General features: G+C 29.9%; 1 protein-coding gene and 1 long non-coding RNA gene across 3 annotated transcripts in view; one reads left to right on the top strand and one right to left on the bottom strand.

Moving 5' to 3' along the window:
- Positions 1 to 6,124: 6,124 nt before the first annotated feature.
- LOC142219683 (uncharacterized) lies at positions 6,125 to 7,065 on the bottom strand. The gene is made up of 2 exons (XR_012717703.1): positions 6,633 to 7,065; positions 6,125 to 6,575 (listed from the first exon to the last, which is right to left on the bottom strand). It is a non-coding gene; the product is annotated as an uncharacterized LOC142219683 (long non-coding RNA).
- A 3,827-nt stretch (positions 7,066 to 10,892) lies between these two features.
- Positions 10,893 to 21,283, top strand: part of LOC142221765 (succinyl-CoA:acetate/propanoyl-CoA:succinate CoA transferase) — a 29,142-nt gene continuing 18,751 nt past the window's right edge. The window contains exons 1-2 of one of the 2 annotated variants that reach the window (XM_075291563.1): positions 10,893 to 10,969; positions 11,274 to 11,471. In XM_075291563.1, coding sequence (XP_075147678.1) covers positions 11,294 to 11,471 — 178 coding nt within the window. In that variant the 5' untranslated portion in view covers positions 10,893 to 10,969; positions 11,274 to 11,293. Of the gene's footprint in view, positions 10,970 to 11,019; positions 11,040 to 11,273; positions 11,472 to 21,283 lie in introns of those variants that run through there. The other variant, XM_075291572.1, reaches the window with a different exon arrangement.

The raw sequence follows: 21,283 nt of genomic DNA, 5'->3' as shown, positions 1-21,283 counted from the left end.
TTTGTGAAAATTTTATTTCTATAGAAAATTTTGTCAAAATTTTTCCCCTATAGATAATTTTGCCAAAATTTTTCCCCTATAGATAATTTTGCCAAAAATTTTTTATAGATGAAAATTTTGTCAACATTTTGTTTCTATAGAAAATTTTGTCAAAATTTTATTTCTATAAGAAATTTTGTCAAAATTTTATTTCTATAGAAAATGTTGTCAAAATTTGATTTTTATAGAAAATTTTATATCTATAGAAAATTTTGTCAAAATTTTATTTCCTTTGTCCTTACAGTCGCTGTCGAAACATGAGATACAATATGTAGAAAATCTTATCAAAAAGTACCACAAAAAATATTATTTTGCAAAAAATTATTTCTTCAGAAAAATTTTTCAAAATTTTATTTCTATAGAAAATTTTGTCAAAATTGTATGTCTGTAAAAAATGTTGTCAAAATTTTATTTCTATAAAAAAATTTTTTCAAAATTTTACTTCTATAGAAAATTTTATCAAAAGTTTATTTCCTTTGTCCTTACGTCGCGGTCGGAAATTATAATCTACCACCATTTGGTGAAAATCTTATCAAAAAGTACCACAAAATATAAAGGGTGATTTGTTAAGAGCTTGATAACTTTTTTTTAAAAAAAAACGCATAAAATTTGCAAAATCTCATCGGTTCTTTATTTGAAACGTTAGATTGGTCCATGACATTTACTTTTTGAAGATAATTTCATTTAAATGTTGACCGCGGCTGCGTCTTAGGTGGTCCATTCGGAAAGTCCAATTTTGGGCAACTTTTTCGAGCATTTCGGCCGGAATAGCCCGAATTTCTTCGGAAATGTTGTCTTCCAAAGCTGGAATAGTTGCTGGCTTATTTCTGTAGACTTTAGACTTGACGTAGCCCCACAAAAAATAGTCTAAAGGCGTCAAATCGCATGATCTTGGTGGCCAACTTACCGGTCCATTTCTTGAGATGAATTGTTCTCCGAAGTTTTCCCTCAAAATGGCCATAGAATCGCGAGCTGTGTGGCATGTAGCGCCATCTTGTTGAAACCACATGTCAACCAAGTTCAGTTCTTCCATTTTTGGCAACAAAAAGTTTGTTAGCATCGAACGATAGCGATCGCCATTCACCGTAACGTTGCGTCCAACAGCATCTTTGAAAAAATACGGTCCAATGATTCCACCAGCGTACAAACCACACCAAACAGTGCATTTTTCGGGATGCATGGGCAGTTCTTGAACGGCTTCTGGTTGCTCTTCACTCCAAATGCGGCAATTTTGCTTATTTACGTAGCCATTCAACCAGAAATGAGCCTCATCGCTGAACAAAATTTGTCGATAAAAAAGCGGATTTTCTGCCACCTTTTCTAGGGCCCATTCACTGAAAATTCGACGTTGTGGCTCGTTAGTAAGTCTATTCATGATGAAATGTCAAAGCATACTGAGCATCTTTCTCTTTGACACCATGTCTGAAATCCCACGTGATCTGTCAAATACTAATGCATGAAAATCCTAACCTCAAAAGAATCACCCTTTATTAGTTTGCAAAAGTTTATTTCTTCAGAAAGTTTTGTCAACATTTTATTTCTATAGAAAATTTTGTAAAAAATTTATTTCTATAGGAAATTTTGTCAAAATTTTATTTTTTTTTTAAATTTTGTCAACATTTTATTTCTATAGGAAATTTTCTCAAAATTTTATTTCTATAGAAAATTTTGTCAAAATTTTATTTCTATCGGAAATTTTGTCAAAATTTTATTTCTATAGGAAATTTTGTCAAAAATTTATTTTTTTTTTTATCTACAGATAATCTATGAAGTGCCATGAATTACAATACTACGGTTATAAGGGGATATAAAACTAAAAAAAAATATTTAAAATTGAGGAGTTGACAAATAAACGTGCTCTTGACAATAATCTTCCAATGGAATATTTGTTGAAATTTAGTGAAAAGTATTTTTTCGCTTAAAAAAAATACCTTTTCGGTATTTTCTTAAAATTTGTATTTTTCATCCCTGCTGTGAGTTATAGATTTTTAATTTGTCTTCAATTTTTCTCCCTTTCCTTTGTTCTTTTATAAAATACCAAAGTACGCTAAAGAATAAAAAATGATGTACATCTCTCATGGCAAAGCAAATGAAGTGGGCTATTCATTAAAAAAAAGAAGATTAACCCAATAAACACAAAGGTTTGAAAAATACTAAAATTCAATAATTTTTCAAACATTTTTTCAAAGGATTAGGGTAATATTCAAGTTGAGAAATTGTTGAGAAAATCGCATTCTCAACAAAAAACAGACATTACCCTCAACAGTAAAATTCAACACAGTAGCAATAATTTCTCAATTGTAATCCTCAAATTGAAATGCATCGCTACTCAATAATTTCTCAAACAATTTTCAACGTGAGAAAAATAAAAAATTAGCATTGTTGCGAATACTTTCAAACCACAATTTGTATGAAAGTCAATCCTAGTTCTAACTGAAAGTCAATACTAAATTTCTAGGGATTTTGTAAATTTTATTATTTTTTTCGTTAACAAATATAATAATCTTAAAAATAACATTAATAATATATAAAAATAATAATATAATACCAATCAAAATGTAATTATCTTATTAAACGTATTAATAAATAAAACTATGAATACAACTTTAAATATCTTAAACATTTTTACATGTATAATTCCATTTCCTCCATAATGTTGGTGTCAAATAACTATTAATTAATATGCTGGCAATTTGAAATAATTACTATCGAGGAACTTGCTGGCTTGTATGTTAGAATAGATTCCAGCAAGAGGAAATCACAAAATATCAACCTGATGACGGGATGTAAATTGATGTAATGCACATTTTCATCCAGAAGTTCTTGATATAGGTTAGGTTAGGTTATGTGGCAGCCCGATGTATTAGGCTCACTTAGACTATTCAGTCCATTGTGATACCACAGTGGTGAACTTCTCTCTTATCACTGAGTGCTGCCCGATTCCATGTTAAGCTCAATGACAAGGGACCTCCTTTTTATAGCCGAGTCCGAACGGCGTTCCACATTCCAGTGAAACCACTTAGAGAAGCTTTGAAACTCTCAGAAATGTCACCAGCATTACTGAGGTGGGATAATCCACCGCTGAAAAACTTTTTGGTGTTCGGTCGTAGCAGGAATCGAACCCACGACCTTGTGTATGCAAGGCGGGCATGCTAACCATTGCACTACGGTGGCTCCCTCTTGATATAGGAATTGTTGCACTTTGTTTTAATTGGTTGCACTTTGTAAGTTTTCTGAAAACTTTTCTTTGTTGTTTCCTTCATTGGTTTTTCATCGGCCAACATCTTCCTAGAATATACCATCCAATGATTTTAGTTTTCTGCAAAACAATCGAGTTTTGTGATTTCCATTATGTTTTCATTTCACTTTTTATTTTGACTTACCATTTTGTATTTCTTCCAACTGACCACGTACTTCGTGATTTCCTCAAGAACGTTGGTGTTACAAAATTGTTGTTATTAAAATACTGGCAATTTTCAGGAACTTGATGACCAGATAATTGGAATAAATTTCCAGCAATTTCAATTCACAAAATAACAAATTAAACCGATGATGCGATGTAAATTAAACTATCGATGTGATGCGAATTATCATCCAGTAGTTGTTGATATGGAAAAGCATAAATACCAAGTTTTTTTTGTTGCACTTTGATTTATGGAAACTATCTCTTCTCGATAAGCCACTACCATTGTTCATCGGCCAGCCTCTTAATGTGTCCAAGAATCAGCATTCAAATATTTTAGTCTTCTGCAAAGAGATTCGAGTTTAGTGACTTCCTTAAAGTTTTCATTTCGTGTTTTAGTTTTACTTACCAATTATTATAAGCAATTTCAATTGATTATTAAAAAATTTCCACATTTTTGTATTTCTTCCACGAACTTTGTTGTCCAAAGTAGTATTGAAAACCATGTGGTTTTTTCGTTGCATTTCAGGGTAGTGTTTTGTCAAAGTTTTCTCCAATTATCTTCAACACATTTTCAAAGTTTTCGTCAACAATTTGCCAAATTGGTTGTAATTCGCAAACAACTTGAAGATGTATTGAAGATGAGCTTTTTCAAGTCAAGTTGAATTTATGTTGAAAATTATATTTACCCTCAAACTGAAGAGGTGTTGCATTTGAAAAACGCTCATCCTGTGTTTATTGGGAAAATGTTAAATTGAAAATATATTTTTTATCGGGGATACAAGGACTTGTTAACTTAAATAAAATAACAAAAAAAACATATAAATAAGACACCTTTATAATGAAACGTACTTTCGAAAATGGTCGGCGCGACTCGGCGGATTAATTCTTTGATTCAGAGGCACACACAACCAAGATAAATAAAATAAATTTATTTTTTAAGATTTTTCCTTTTGCACAATACATAAAATCAGAACCAACTTTGTGAAAGCAAAAGATGAAATACAAAATATTTATTTTAAAATCAATTAAATATGGAGTGGGCATCACAAATCGCTATGTAATAACAATCGCTGGTAAAATGTAGAAGTATTACTGTTAAACTAAAAATCGGTAAGACACTTAATCCGAACGATATTGTTGCTAGATACCGTTTAATTAAAGAATTCTAAATTAATAAGACAAAATCTTAGCGTTTTTAACGATATTAAACAATAATTAATACTTCTGGCACCAGATGTTAATTGACGATATTTTCATCATTTTAAAATTCTCGTTCACTATTTCATTGAAAAATCTCGAGAAACCTAGTCTAATTAGAATTTTTATATTTTGTAAGGAATATTTTTGAAATGTTTCTATACAGGTTTTCTTACGTTAAATATCTTTAGTAAAATATGTATGTATATGAGTATAATATCGTTGTACAAAATTGTGTAAATTTATTATGTTAATCAAGAAATTGTAATTCTTATAAGTTTTCTGTTTTCTATTTTATAAAAAAAAAAATCTAAATAAAAATTAGATTTTATCACTGAAACATTATTAGTTTCCACAAAAAAATGGCATTTTTAATTCACACATCGGCCAGGTTCAATCAATAGGATGTCTTGCATTGCTTTATTCAACATAATTCATCGTAAAAAATTAAAACTCACGCTTTTCATTTGAAGGTTATATTGCTTGCCACGAATAACATTCTAATCACTCTATCTTGTTTTTTTTTTAGTTCATATGGGAAAAATATAGACCTACTTAATATTTGACTAAGTGAAACAAAATATTTCTTCCAATTTTTTATGTTAGTATTATAATTACATTTTATTAAGTCATTCTAAAATAAAGTTTGTTTTAAATTCGTTTGTTACAAAATTCAAATTTGTTCTGCGAATAAATAAATAACGGCTATATGTGAACGTACAAACAATTCACAATAACTGTGTTGCTTCGGGTTTTATAACAAACTATCCTAAATTGCTGCGTATTCCGTGACGTCCCATCGTAAGCAAAGCCGTCAATGCAACGAGAGAAACGCCGTCGAGTACATCGTTGTCTTTAGTTAAAGTCACGCCGATTAGGGCTGTCATCCGGGAAATTTTAATTTGAATCCCGGTATTTTTCTGGATCCCGAATTCCAATTTGTTTAATTTGTGGCTTTTTAGCATTATTAATTAATAAATTGGTGTCTTCATTCAGTGCAAGGATACTTAGATTTCATACCTGACAAATTGGGTTAATAAACATTTATGGTACACCTTGTTTAATGTTTAGTCAAAAAATAAACAACGTGTTTTACTTGACCACTATGATTCGTTTACAATTATCTTAAAATTCAATTTTTCTAATAGTTTGAAGGGACTCTTGTGGGCGTCGTTTTAAATTTATCTAATGCTTTTTTGTAGTAACTTGGCGTGGTATAACTCCTCACCCTGCCAACATTTTTTGAATTTGGGGACTCTTTTGAGAATCCCCGCTACGTCGAAAACAATCATATACGACATCAAAAACTCGTCGGAAAAGCGCCGTCACTATTGAGAAGTTGTACCACGCCAAGTTACTACAAAAATGTTTCGCATGAGTGCAATTATTAGGTGCCTTTATAGATCAATTTAGAACGACGCCAATAAGGGACCCTCCAAACAATCAGAAAAAGTGCATTTTAAGATAGTTGTAAAAGAATCATTGTGGTCGAGTAAAACACGTTTGTTTAGATATTTATTAATTTGATTAAACATTTACAAATTCTTAAAAATATAACATTTATACCACTATCACATTACATTTAACATAATTTTTGGCATTAAGGTAAGTACTATGTTCGCTTTTCGCGTTGAAATTTTCGTGGTTACTTTATTAAAACAGTTCAATATAAAGCAGACAAATTAACTCAATTGATGCGTAGTTTCTTGTTCCTCTAGATTTCGGCAAGACTTTACAGGAATAAGTTTGTTTTCATTTATAATTTTGGTTATTTAATGAAAAGTAATAGCGAAAATAAAGTTGTTTTCAACTCGAAAACCGAACATAGTACCTACCCTTAATGATGATGTTGAGTTACAAGTAGCGAGTTACATGTTGCTGCTTCTATCAACCAGTGTTTTTATTCCATGGAGGCAGCGTGTCTGTAAAATATCTGAAAAACAATCACTTTATTCCATTTGGAAAATCACCAAATTGTTCACCAATATACCTTTCACAATTTTAAGCGTATAATCTATGTTTTCAGAACTTTATTTTCGTTTTTATTTAATTAAAATATAACACGCTGGTTGCGCTTGGCGTTTCACAAAAAAATGGCTTTTTTAACAGTAGGGATGGCAAATTACTTGCATGTACTTTTTGATGTACCTTTTCATGATGGTTGAAGTGACATTTACGAGTCTGTGGTAACGATGAGGTTGAAATGGAACTTTGAAATGCTGGCAGGGTCAATAGTGACGGCGATTTTCTGACGAATTTTGGATATCTCAGAAGCTCCGTCAAATTCAAAAAATGTTGGCAGGGATGTGATTCAAGATAATGACAAAATATTTAGAATATCATAAAACGAAATAAGGATTAGTAACATATAATTAGATATAAAAAGAAAAGCATAATAAAAAAATTAAAACGAAAATAATTTAATAATAAAAATTGTGATAAACAATAAAATGTAAACATAATAAAGGGTGGTTAAAATTTCAAGGGCCGATGTTGATTTTGAATAAAACACAAACTATTTAGGAAATTATTGTAATTTTATTTTATTAAGATATATTGGTATTACTCAATTATGTATGGTGGCACACCTTCATCCGATGGTCCAAATTTTCGATGACGCTGAGGCATAATGGAGGTTCTATGCCGTTAATGTGCCAAATTATCTCATCCTTTAGCTCTTGAATTGTTGCTGGCTTATCGACGTACACCTTTTCTTTCAAATAACCCCAAAGAAAAAAGTCCAACGGTGTCAAATCACATGATCTTGGCGGTCAATTGACATCGCCATTACGTGAGATAACACGGCCATTGAATTTGTTGCGCAAAAGAGCCATTGTTTCGTTAGCTGTGTGGCAAGTGGCACCGTTCTGCTGAATCCACATATCGTCCACATCCATATCTTCCAATTCGGGCCATAAAAAGTTCGTTATCAACTCACGATAGCGAACACCATTCACAGTAACTGCCTGACCGGCCTCATTTTGGAAAAAATACGGCCCGATGATGCCGCCAGCCCATAAACCGCACCAAACAGTCACTCTTTGTGGGTGCATTGGTTTTTCGACAATCACTCCTGGATTCTCATTCGCCCAAATGCGGCAATTCTGTTTATTGACGAATCCACTGAGGTGAAAATGTGCCTCATCACTGAAGATGATTTTCTTCGAAAATTGATCATCCACTGTTGCCATTTCTTGGAACCATTTAACATATTGTTGGATTGTGTATCTCTCCATGGTTCAAATTGAGTAAGTCTGAAATAGAGAAATGTCAAATAAAATTCGGAAAAAACTTGGCGTTAAGGTGTGGTTCACATTCAACATCGGCCCTTACAATTTAACCACCCTTTAAAATGTAATGAAATATGGCGAAAAAATAAAATAAGAAAATAAATTGCGTTATTCGGCATTTAAACAATGCTTAACTGAATATTTTGAACTGAATTTTCATTTATAATATTGATTGTTTTGGAAAAAGTAATCGCAAACATAAAATGATTTTCTGCTCGAAAACTGAACATGGTACCGGCCTTAAGAGACTACAATAGCGATGAGGATTTTTAATATAAACTTTGCCTTTTTGCCTAATTTATTTTAATTTCAATTATTTGATGTGAATATTTTGAACTGAATTTTCGTTTATAATATTGATTGTTTTGGAAAAAGTAATTGCAAGCATAAAGTGATTTTCTGCTCGAAAACCGAACATAGTACCGGCCTTAAGATACTACAATAGCGATGAGGATTTTTAATATATAAACTTTGCCTTTTTGCCTAATTTATTTTAATTTCAATTATTTGATGTGTATTTTATTTATTTATTTATTTTGAAAAGAGTACAACAATCCCTCGATTTACGTTGTTTCGATTTGCATCGTTAAATTTTTTGTTCCCTCCAACTCCGATTTACGTCACCATTCGATTTACGTCGTCGATGTTTTTGCCAACTTTATCAGAAACGCCTTCCATAACGCGCTTTACAGACTATCAGTTATTCCGGACGACAGTGCTCGTGTCGAACATATCCAATATATTGTGCACATTATAAGTTAAGTCCGAAGGCATAATCGATACTGCTGCATGTTTATGGGATCGATGATATATTAACCGATTATTTAGTTATCGCCGACAAGTCGTATCGATGCGACACACTGTAAGATTCTTTACAAACACCGACATTCCGTCCAGAATAACTGTAAAGCGCATAAGTGAAATAAATACCAACGATGATGACATCGAAACATTTATTTCAGAAATTCTTACCGAAATTTCGTCAAATTCTGATTGATATTGCATATATTTGCATATATAACGTTTTTTAATTTTGCATATATAACGTTTTTTTAGATGTATGCAACGTAACGGTTTTTCATTTGTTTGTGAACTTACAGCCTGTTTCTGTATGTCGAACGAGCTCTATCGATCGACTGAAATGCATAGAAACAGCTGAGTTTTTGGTACGCCGTTCATCATAATGGAGGCTTTGATTGCCAATTTGACCAATCCCAATAAACACAAACGTTTGAAAAATGCTAAATTTCAACAATTTTTCAAACATTTTTTCAAAGGATTAGGGTAATATTCAAGTTGAGAAATTGTTGAGAAAATCGCGTTCTCAACAAAAAACAGACAACAGTGAAATTCAACACATTAGCAATAATATCTCAAGTGTTATCCTCAAATTGAAATGCATCGCTACTCAATAATTTGTCAAACAATTTTCGATGCGAGTCAAATTCAAAATTAACATCGTTGCAAATACTTTTCAACCTAAATTTGTATGAATGATATCCCCACTTCAAATCGAAAGTCAAAGCCAAAATTCTATGAATTTTGTATAATTTATTCATTTTCATCAAAATAAAATATATAATAATATATAAAAATACACTACACTACATAATACACTACAATACCAATTGATAAATAATAATCTTATTAAACATATCAACAAATAAGAAGGGTTTTAGACGATGCAATAATTGCATGCAATAATTGCACGCAATTCTTGTTTGTAGGCAAACGGGGTAGAGAAGCAAAGGGGGTAGAAAAAATTTCATGTTTTCCGTTCCTCTTGCAATTTTTTGACATTTCTGAAACTTGAAATTTCAAGCGATTGCATGAAAAATTTCAACGTATAAATGCTGAAGTTTCTAAGAAGCAACTTTAAAAGAGAATACAAAAAATTGCACGCAACCAATTGCATCGTCTAAAACCCCTCTAAGAACAAAATAAAAACAAACAACAAAACTTTAAATACCTTAAACATTATTAGTAAACACTTCTGCATTGATAATTCGTTTTCCTTCCTTTTGGTGTCATAAAACAGCATTAAAATTTATTAACATGCGTGTAATTTAAAATTAGGAACGTACTGAACCGCGTGTTAGAATTGATTTCCAGCAGAAGGAATTCACAAAATATCCATTTTAAACTGATAATAGCATATGAATTAAACTGACGATGTGATGCACATTTTCATCCAGAAGTTGTTGATTTCAACAATTTGTTGTTTTTAACAATTTTAATTGGTTGCACTTGTAATGTTTCTGGAAACTTTTTCTTGTCGATAAGCCACTCATTTTTAATTGGTCAGCTTCTTAATGAGATATACATTTAGTGACTTCCTTAAAGTTTTATTTCATTTTTTATTTTCACTTACCCATTTTTATAAACTATTTGGTTATTTGTCTAAAATTTTCCATTTTTTTTTATTTCTTGCACAAATAAGTATTGAAAACCACATGGTTTTTTCGTTGCATTTTAGGGTAGTGTTTTGTCAAAGTTTTCTCATATTATCTTCAACACCTTTTCAAAGATTTCGTCAACATTTTGGCAAATTGGAAGTAATTCGCAAACAATTTGAAGATGTATTGAAGATGAGCTATTTCAAGTCAAGTTGAATTTATGTTTCTTTACATTTACGACATCAAATGGTGGCTTGTTTTGATTATCTCACAATAAATAAAAAATATTTGTTAATGAAATGAGTAAAGTAAACTAGCAATTGATATCTCACCATAATTAATTGATATATCACCATTTCAACTGGATTCTTCTAAATTAAGGCTTTTTTAAATTAAAAAACACGCAGAATTAATAAAATAGTATGATTTTGCAACAAGGATTTTCTTTCGTTTGCCGTCACCAATGATCGTTAGCCGACGTGATTGTGCTCACTCACTAAAAAGCTACCATTTCGCAATGCAAAGTTGTTTTTATCCAATGACATGAATTCACCTATTCACCACTGTCAGACGGCTATTCATTGATTGTTTTCTCCTATCTCCTCATTCTCAACTTTTCATTCGCCGCGGTCGTTGGTGTGGTGCGTGTAATCTTTGTGTGTTTTTATTATTTTTCTTCTGAAAAAAAGAGAAATTATTTTCTAAGCTTGTGTGGGTGTTCTATTTATCCAAGGAAAACGTTTCAATGCGTTCAAAGTCAAATTCCATTTTATTTACCTGCACAGTCAAGTTTATTATTTGTAGCTAAAAGTGCGGTATAAGGGCGGTTTCTGATTTTATTGTTCTCAATTTAGTCAATTAAAAGCAATAATGTCGCCGCGCGCTATCGAATACAAAAAAAAAAAAAAAACAAGAATAAAAATCACTTAATTTTCTAATTTTTAGCTGCAGGAAAATAAACTAGCATGGCAATGTTGGCAAACAATTTAAGAAGGGCTGTCGCCACCGCTGGAAGACAGCCAAGGTTATTTGCGGCTGCCCTAAATAACTCCTTTTATACGTATGCAAACGAGATCTCACATCCCTTGAACCGTGTACCACCGAATGGTACTCCCGAGGAAGCTGTGAAGTGTATTAAGTCGGGTAAGTACCCCACTCCGCTCTGGATTAATAGTTCGCATATTTGGGAAAGAAACTAGAAAAATGTGCCTATATTTACGTGGTTATAGCCCACCCCCCCTTTTTCGGACCTTGGTATTGCAAAAATATTGGTTATGTAATCTTACTATTATTCCTTTTGTATGGTCAACACTGATAATATCCCCGAATGATGGGGGAGGGTCAACAAATTACAGTTCTTCATTTATTTTCCTATGACTACTGGGTTCTGTGTTAAACGATAAGTGAAGTTATATGGATATACAGTGAGGAGCAAAACCGAGTGCATGTTTTCATGTTTGTGTGAATAGTGAAGTTATCTGGGTATACAGTCGGGAGCAAAAACGAGTGCAGGTTTTCACTTTTTGCAATTTTTATTGAATAGAAAATGTCTAGGTCCGCAAAGTTTGGGCCGTTGATGACTGGGAATAAGTTATGTGGTCAGACGAAACAAAAATAAACAGCTTTCCAACCGATACAAAAGAACATTACTGGTAACGACATCAATATATTATTGGTAATGACTTGTTAATGACAATGTCTCCAAAAACACCACGTTTAGCAAACCGTTAAGCAAGGAGGGGTAGGCCTCATGCTATAGGGATGGTGGCAAACTTGGCCGCTGACTTGTGATAAGGAATCATGAAAAAAGAAATTACCCTGATATTGTGCAAAGTTTGTGGAAGTTTCCCCCTACCTTAAAGAGAAAGTTAAGTTAGGTATAGTGGCAGCCCGATATTTCAGGCTTACTAGACTATTCAGTCCATTGCGATACCACAGTGGTAAACGTGGTATACATGCACTCAGTTTTGCTCACCACTGTAATCCTGATTTTTGCAGATGAACTGGTAAATCAATTCATTTAACCGGTTATTATTCAAATTCTTTTTGCTACATAAATACCAGGTGTGGTATAGAACACAACAAATTTGTTGTCAGTGGCTAGTGATAAGAATACTAATAATGGTATTTATATTTATTTATAGTGGCTGGGGCATGATTTGCATTTTTTTTTTGCTTACATCATTTACAGATGTCTTTTTTCGAAGGCGCAAAAAATAGTGCAATACAATATTAATAAAGCACAAATGTATCAATGGAAAAGCTATGTTAATATGCTTTAGACAAATTGTTGGCTTTGGCACCTAATCATTTCCACTAAAATTAGATTCGAAAGGAAACGGACATTGAGGTGTGTCGAAACAAGTCATCGTCTAACACCAACCCACTGTTGAAGTAGATAACTTGGCGCACCGTAGTGCAATGCTTATTATGCCCGCCTTGCATACCAAGTATCATGTGTTCAACCCCAGTTTCGACCGAACAGCAAAAAGTTTTTCAACTTTGGTTTATCCCCTCCCAGTAATGATGGTGGCTGGTGACATTTCTGAGTTATCAACTTCTCTAAAAGTGGATTCATCGTATTTTGAAAGGCCGACCAAAATGTGGAAAAAATTTGCCAAAACAATGCAAAAAAATCTTATTTTGACAAAATTTTATTTCTATAGAACATTTTATGTATAGAAAATTTTGACAAAATCTATAAAAAATTTTTTATTTCTATAACTTGTTTACATTATATCGATGGCTCAGTATTTTTGTTATGATGTAATATATTTTTATAGGCCTCTATTGGCTTTGTATTACAGAATTTTTGAATAAATAAATAAAATAAATAAATAAAATTTTGTCAAAATTATTTCTATCGAAAATTTTGTCAAAATTTTATTTCTTTCGAAAATTTTGTCAAAATTTTATTTCTATAGAAAATTGTGCCAAAATTTTATTTCTATAGAAAATTTTGTCAAAAAGTGTGATTGATTATAAATTTTCTTACTTTTAAAAATGCAAAAATTTTGCGAACCTTTTTTTTATATATACATATACAAAATTCAGTTTCGCAAATCAACATAGCATTGCTTTACTGTTTTTTTAAATTATTTTTTATTATTAAATACGTTGACTAGATTGTAGCTTTTCGATGTCTACATGCGCATAAACATACATACATGCATTACACTACAATTTCATGGCATATCAGTAAAGAAAAAGGGGAATGGACACGTTAAGTAAACAAATAAATTAGAATACTTATCAACATGCCTTTGGCCGTCGTCTATAGTATTTCATTACACTCTGTTGTATGGGATATGAAGATGGTTCAATTTTTAAATAACTTATTCATGTGAACATCAATCAATTTCGATCATATTTGACTCATTGATGATACACCCAACTGATTGAATTAATCATAGAAAATATCATCTCAGAATCAAATATTCCTTCTATGGTCTCTTCGAAAATTCAAGAAGTCGATATTTTCAAATTATGGAACAATCTTTTCAAATTATGAAAGAGTCGACTTTTTAATTTTATTAAAAGTCGATAAGCCGACTTTTTGATCATCATTACAATTTCTTATTTAAAATCGCCAGTTTGTACAATCGTTCACTTTCATATCAAAGTTACAAAACTATGAACGCATTGTTGGGAAACTAATATTCAATATTAAGCATATCAGATAAGGAACTAATTGCCAATCAAACATACACCAGGTGTTAGAAAATATTCATATTGTCGTAATATGTATATTAATTAAATACTATTTATGACGAACATTATCACAAATTGTCTAATAATCCTTTTGTGAGTGAATGCATTTATTTGAGAAACGAGAAATTTTGACAAAATTTTCTATAGAAATAAAATTAAGCAAAATTTCCTATAGAAATAAAATTTTGACAAAATCTTCTGTAGATATAAAATTTTGACAAAATTTTCTATAGAAATAAAATTTTGAAAAATTTCTATAGATAAAAAATTTTGACAAAATATTTTATAGAAATAAATACTGACAAAATTTTCTATAGAAATAAATTTGCGACAAACTTTTCAATAGAAATAAAATTTTGACAAAATGTTCTATAGAAATAAAATTTGCGACAAACTTTTCAATAGAAATAAAATTTTGGCAAAATTTTCTATAGAAATAAAATTTTTACAAAATTTTCTATAGAAATAAAATGTTTACAAAATTTTCTATAGAAATAAAATTTTGACAAAATTTTCTATAGAAATAAAATTTTCATAAATTTTTCTATAGAAATAAAATTTTGATAAAATTTTCTATAGAAATAAAATTTTGATAAAATTTTCTATAGAAATAAAATTTTCTATAGAAATAAAATTGTGACAAAATTTTCTATAGAAATAAAATTTTGACAAAATTTTCTATAGAAATAAAATTTTGAAAAATAAGACTATTTTGTTTGTTTTTTTTTTTTGTAAAATTGGGTCAAAATTTTGGTCGATTATTTTTGTCTCGAATCTTTCTACCACATCAGTGTATATGTTGTTTCGTGTATTTTTTATTTTTTTTTTGGTTTAGTTTGGCAAGATTTTCTATAGAAATAAAATTTTGACAAAATTTTCTATAGAAGTAAAATTTTAACAAAATTTTCTATAGAATTAAAATTGTGACAAAATTTTCTATAGAAATAAAAATTTGACAAAATTTTCTATAGAAATAAAATTTTGACAACATTTTCTATAGAAATAAAATTGTCCAAAATAAGATTATTTTGTTTTTTGTTTTTTTTTTTGTAAAATTGGGTCAAAATTTTGCTAGAATATTTTTGGCTCGAATCGTTCTACCACATCAGTGTATATGTTGTTTCGTGTTCTTTTTTGCTTTTTTGGTTTAGTCCCCACTAATGCTAAACTTTTATATTTGAGTTCTCTCACTCTGTTAGATGCCGTTCAAACTCGGCTGTCAGAAACCTACTTCTTATATTCAAGGTAAAGAGTATAGCAAATTGCTTTCCACTTCTTATTTTTGTTTTAAATCATTTTATATCTTTAAATCTTTTTTTTTAATCTTGGTAAATCTACTTTTCGGTTCAGACTATTGTCATTATAATACTTTTTCACTCTAGGATTTTCGTGGAAAATTTTATATATAAATTTCCAATTATTTATATTTTAAGAAAATTGCTTCAAACGCAATTTATGCAATAAAAAAATCTTCAAATTTATTTCGATACAATTGCTGATCACGGAATATCTGTGACACAGTAATATGTCCACTTGTTATACTCAATGTACTTTGTACTCAAATCAAATATATGTACATACAGTATTATCAGTGAACAACCGACACGCAAAACTCTGAGATTTTCATTTTATCATGGGTCTTAGCACGATTAGGTTAATTTAATGATGAGTCAATGTAAATGAACTGACATGGGAGAATGTGTTGGCAGAGGTGCGGACATTTTATTTTCCTGCTATGCATTTGATAGATATAAAATATTTTTACATTACCGGTTTACTTTTATCGTAGAGGAACGAAAGAAAGAAGAAAAAGTGAGAAAAATATTTCTATTCTTTGCGGTTTTCTTTTAGATTAAGTATTTTTCATTTCGCTCTATAATATATCCATTGCAATTGACAGTGAATTTTTTCATTTATATTTAATTTAGTACGATATATTGCAAAGTAGGTCAATATTATAATTGAATGAAATTAGTTCTTTGCAAAAAACCATATAAAGAAAATTTGATATGAACTTGTTGATTGAGAAAATAGATCATTTTAAAGCAAATCTAGCTACAAAATTTGTAGCAAATTTAACCAATAAAACGACAAACAAAAAATCTTATTTTGTCAAAATTTTATTTCTATAGAAAATTTTGTCAAAATTTTATTTCTATAGAAAATTTTGTCAAAATTTTATTTCTATAGAAAATTTTGTCAAAATTTTTTTTCTATAGAAAATTTTGTCAAAATTTTTTTTCTATAGACAATTTTGTCAAAATTTTATTTCTATAGAAAATTTTGTCAACATTTTATTTCTATTGAAAATGTTGTCAAAATTTTATTTTTATAGAAAATTTTGTCAAAATTATTTCTATAGAAAATTTTGTCAAAATTTTATTTCTATAGAATGTTTTGTCAAAATTTTATTTCTACAGAAAATTTTGTCAAAATTGTATTTCTATAGAAACTTTTGTCAAAATTTTATTTCTATAGAAAATTTTGTCTAAACTTTATTTCTATAGAAAATTTTGTCAAAATTTTATTTCTATAAAAAATTTTGTCAAAATTTTATTTCTATAAAAAATTTTGTCAAAATTTTATTTCTATAGAAAATTTTGTCAACATTTTATTTCTATATAAAATTTTGTCAAAATTTTGTTTCTATAGAAAATTTTGTCAAAATTTTGTTTCTATAAAAAAATTTTGTCAAAATTTTGTTTCTATAGAAAATTATGTCAACATTTTATTTATATAGAAAATTTTGTCAAAATTTTATTTCTATAGAAAATTTTGTCAAAATTTTATTTCTATAGACAATATTGTCAAAATTTTATTTCTATAGAAAATTTTTTCAACATTTTATTTCTATAGAAAATGTTGTCAAAATTTTATTTTTATAGAAAATTTTATCAAAATTTATTTCTATAGAAAATTTTGCCAAAATTTTATTTCTATAGAAAATTTTGTCAAAATTTTTTTTCTATAGAAAATTTTGTCAAAATTTTTTTTCTATAGACAATTTTGTCAAAATTTTATTTCTATAGAAAATTTTGTCAACATTTTATTTCTATTGAAAATGTTGTCAAAATTTTATTTTTATAGAAAATTTTGTCAAAATTATTTCTATAGAAAATTTTGTCAAAATTTTATTTCTATAGAATGTTTTGTCAAAATTTTATTTCTACAGAAAATTTTGTCAAAATTGTATTTCTATAGAAACTTTTGTCAAAATTTTATTTCTATAGAAAATTTTGTCTAAACTTTATTTCTATAGAAAATTTTGTCAAAATTTTATTTCTATAAAAAATTTTGTCAAAATTTTATTTCTATAAAAAATTTTGTCAAAATTTTATTTCTATAGAAAATTTTGTCAACATTTTATTTCTATATAAAATTTTGTCAAAATTTTGTTTCTATAGAAAATTTTGTCAAAATTTTGTTTCTATAAAAAAATTTTGTCAAAATTTTGTTTCTATAGAAAATTTTGTCAACATTTTATTTATATAGAAAATTTTGTCAAAATTTTATTTCTATAGAAAATTTTGTCAAAATTTTATTTCTATAGACAATATTGTCAAAATTTTATTTCTATAGAAAATTTTTTCAACATTTTATTTCTATAGAAAATGTTGTCAAAATTTTATTTTTATAGAAAATTTTATCAAAATTTATTTCTATAGAAAATTTTGCCAAAATTTTATTTCTATAGAAAATTTTGTCAAAATTTTATTTCTATAGAATGTTTTGTCAAAATTTTATTTCTATAGAAAATTTTGTCAAAATTTTATTTCTATAGAAACTTTTGTCAACATTTTATATCTATAGAAAATATTGCCAAATTTAATTTCTATAGAAAATTTTTTCAAAATATTCTATAGAAATTTTATTTCTGTAGTATATTTTGCGAAATCTACCAAAACATCAGGAATTCTACCAAATAGTAATAAATCTACCATTTTTGGTAGAATTCTACCAACTGTGGCAATTGTGTTCACAGCACCGGATTGAACCCAAAAGTCAAACTCATCGGTTTCCCGGAGTGTTTTTTTCCTCCGTTGTTGGCTCTGTTCGGTTAGAGTGGATGTTCTTCCGAGGTTTAAACAGTTTGTTTAACTTTTCAATTAAAAATTTTTCACTGTATTAGAAATGAGATATGGCTTTGGAAAAAATGTCTGCACTGTATGTGTTGCTACAAATTTTTCGAAACTATTTTTCGAAATTGTTTTATGTCGTGTTTTTTTGTTTTAATTACAATTCAGTAGGTTGAATTTCCTATAATTCTCCACATTTTTTTTTTAATAGTTATCAATGGTAATACATCAAATTATTCAAAAGCACTAACTAGTTTTTTTTTGTCTAGCTTTGATAACAATTGTTCACCTACCAAATAGTTTTGCTTACTTTACGTAGATTCTTTCCACACCTCTTGTCCTAATCAGAGATTTCTTTTATCTGCATTTTGACACTATCTGAAGTCGGTTTTATTTGACTTCATATCTTAATATTCCCCTCATTTATTGTATGCTGTTAAAATTAGCGCATTATTATTTAAGAGATTGTTTTTTTTTTTTTAAGAATAGGAAACGAAAGAAACGTCGATACTCTTGTTAATTATGCTAATATGGGAAATTATTTGTTATAATTATTAACGTTTTGTTAAAGCATTTGTGCAAATATAACTTTTATATGTGGGGTAGAAAAGTGCAGCGAAAACAAATTATTGAGAAGAAAAAACATTTACGAAGTATATTAGTTTGATCCGAACTTACTTAAGTTCTTGAAGGCAGACCATGTAGGGCTGGAATCGAACGTACATTAATATAAATAATAATGACAATGGGCAGTCCAATTTTATGATAGCAAACTTTTTTGTATATTGGTGAAAATCACTGTTTCATGTTGGATGAAATGCGGATATTTGATTCATTTTTTTTTAATTTTAAAGATATTCACGTAATCGTTTGAATGCAAGATATCACAGGATCCCTTTCATATCTTTATTGTAACGAGAATACAATAGAGTTCTTCAAAATTTGGAAACGTCCACTTTTTGAGATTTCGACTTTTTAACAAAACATACAATAATCTTTAACAAATTTATTTTCGAATTTTTAGTTAAATGGTGACTATTCCATTGTGGCCAACACAAATTAGTGGGTTTTCAAAATAACACAGTCGATTAGTTAAACGACTTTGAATATTTAAAAATATAGAATTCTACATTTGGTTTTTTGAAATAATGTTTGTATCGCTAAGACATAAGTAATATTTCAATTCGATTTCAAAGATGAAGAACCAAGTAGGTTAGGTTAGGTTAAAGTGGCAGCCCGATTAAGATTCAGGCTCACTTAGACTATTCCGTCCATTTTGATACCACATTAACTAAAAGTACCTATTACATATGGGCACTTCTAGTTTTAACCGTTGAACCTTCTCGATTATTTTCATCTGTTGAACCAACCAGATTGTTCCAAAAACATTAGCAGACTGCTTAAGTTAACGTTTTCCAGGTCCGCAAGTAATCTGAAGTTATATGCCCCTAAAATTTGCTTACGCCTTACACAAAATGCAGGACACTCACACAAGAGGTGTTTTATTGATTCCTTTTCCTCCGCATCATGACAGCTCATACAATAGTCATTATACTTCGCACCAATAGTTTTTGCAAAATCGCCTATCAGGCAGCGACCCGTTATAGCAGATATCAGGAGTGATATCTGGCGTCTCGAGAACACTAGCATATCTAGTGTGCGGTTTAACTTTAAATGGGGCCATATTTGCTTGGTGTCGTTACGACCCTTACAATTCTCCCATCGAACATTTGACATCATGACAGCCTTCTCACACAGTAAGAGCTTGCAGGTAGCCAGAGGCATACCAACAGATTCTAAGTAAGTAAGTAAGTAAGTATTTTTTATTGAGTCTTCTTCTTTTTCGATAACAGGGTATGTTTTTAACTCTAAATGATAGTGAGAGATATAGAACTATATTTGTCTTATTCTAATACAATGATTTGTAGATGTATGCTACTTGCGATTTCATTTCAAGTGAGAAACATGTTGGTTGACATAAAGGGAGAGAATAGCGAGGTTTGCTCCCGGCCTCTGATGTGTCTTGACATGAATGGGTAATGTCAAATAAATAAATAAATAACAAAACAACTTAAAAACTACATAAATATAAATTGCACGTAATAAAATATGATTTGTGATATTAAGGTGTATATATACATATGTATGCGTGTATCAAAAATGGTTGTGAGTTATATGGTTTTTTTTTTGTTTTTTTTTTTAGCCTCTGTGAGTTCCAGGTACATGTTTTGTGTAAAATTGTGGAGTAGAGTATTGGACTGGGTCGTTGTCGTTTACTGCATTTATAATTCCTATCGGTGAGAGGTATGCTGAGTCAGTCCAGCTGATAGATTTTTCGGTTTCATGTATTTCATTCAATAGTACGTTTTCGTGGAATTCCAGGTTATCGGCAAACTGTTTTTGAAGACGAAAGGCGAATTTGCAGAAGGGCTCGATTCCTGAAGAGTTATAGATGTACGTATTTGAATACTTCTTATGTTGGGATTCGTAATGTCTATTGATGCATTTACGCAGAATTGTCCTCTCGAATACTTCTATTTCTTTGGCAACCGTTGGTGAAATTGCAAACCAGATTGGGAATCCGTAAGCCAGTATGGGTCTGACAACCACTTTGTAAAGCAGTAATTTTGTTTGTTGGGGTAAATATTTGTTGTTGAGGAGGTATGTGAATATTCCAGCAATTCGTTTCGCCTTTTGTAGGGTTTGTCTAGCGTGATCATTGAATTTCATCAAGTTGTCAAAACATATGCCTAGGTATTTTATGCTAGGCTTAAAAGGTATTTCGATCCCGTCGAGAATTGCTCGTAAAGCTTTGCTCTCTGGAACAACTGATCGTGGACATTTCCCCGATGGATTTCGGATACAAATGGTTTCTGATTTTGAGGCGTTTATTTCAATACCCCACGTTTTGTAGTATCTGTGAATAACTTTTAGATGTTCTAGTGCGTGATCTAAGGCTTGTTGTGGTGATTTGTTGTGAGCGTATATTAAGCAGTCGTCTGCATACAATATGGCTTTAGCGTTGTCTGTAGTGTGTGGAAAGTCATTTAAGAACAAATTGAATAAGTATGGCGCAAGAACGCTGCCCTGGGGCACGCCGCTTTTGATTTGTCCTGGCTCTGATATTGAGTCTTTAATTTTTATGGAGAATTTCCTTTGAGAAAGGAA

This window comes from Haematobia irritans, chromosome 1 (assembly GCF_050003625.1).
Source record: "Haematobia irritans isolate KBUSLIRL chromosome 1, ASM5000362v1, whole genome shotgun sequence".
Classification (NCBI taxonomy): Eukaryota; Metazoa; Arthropoda; class Insecta; order Diptera; family Muscidae; genus Haematobia; species Haematobia irritans.
This window is presented reverse-complemented; position numbering and strand designations above follow the sequence as displayed.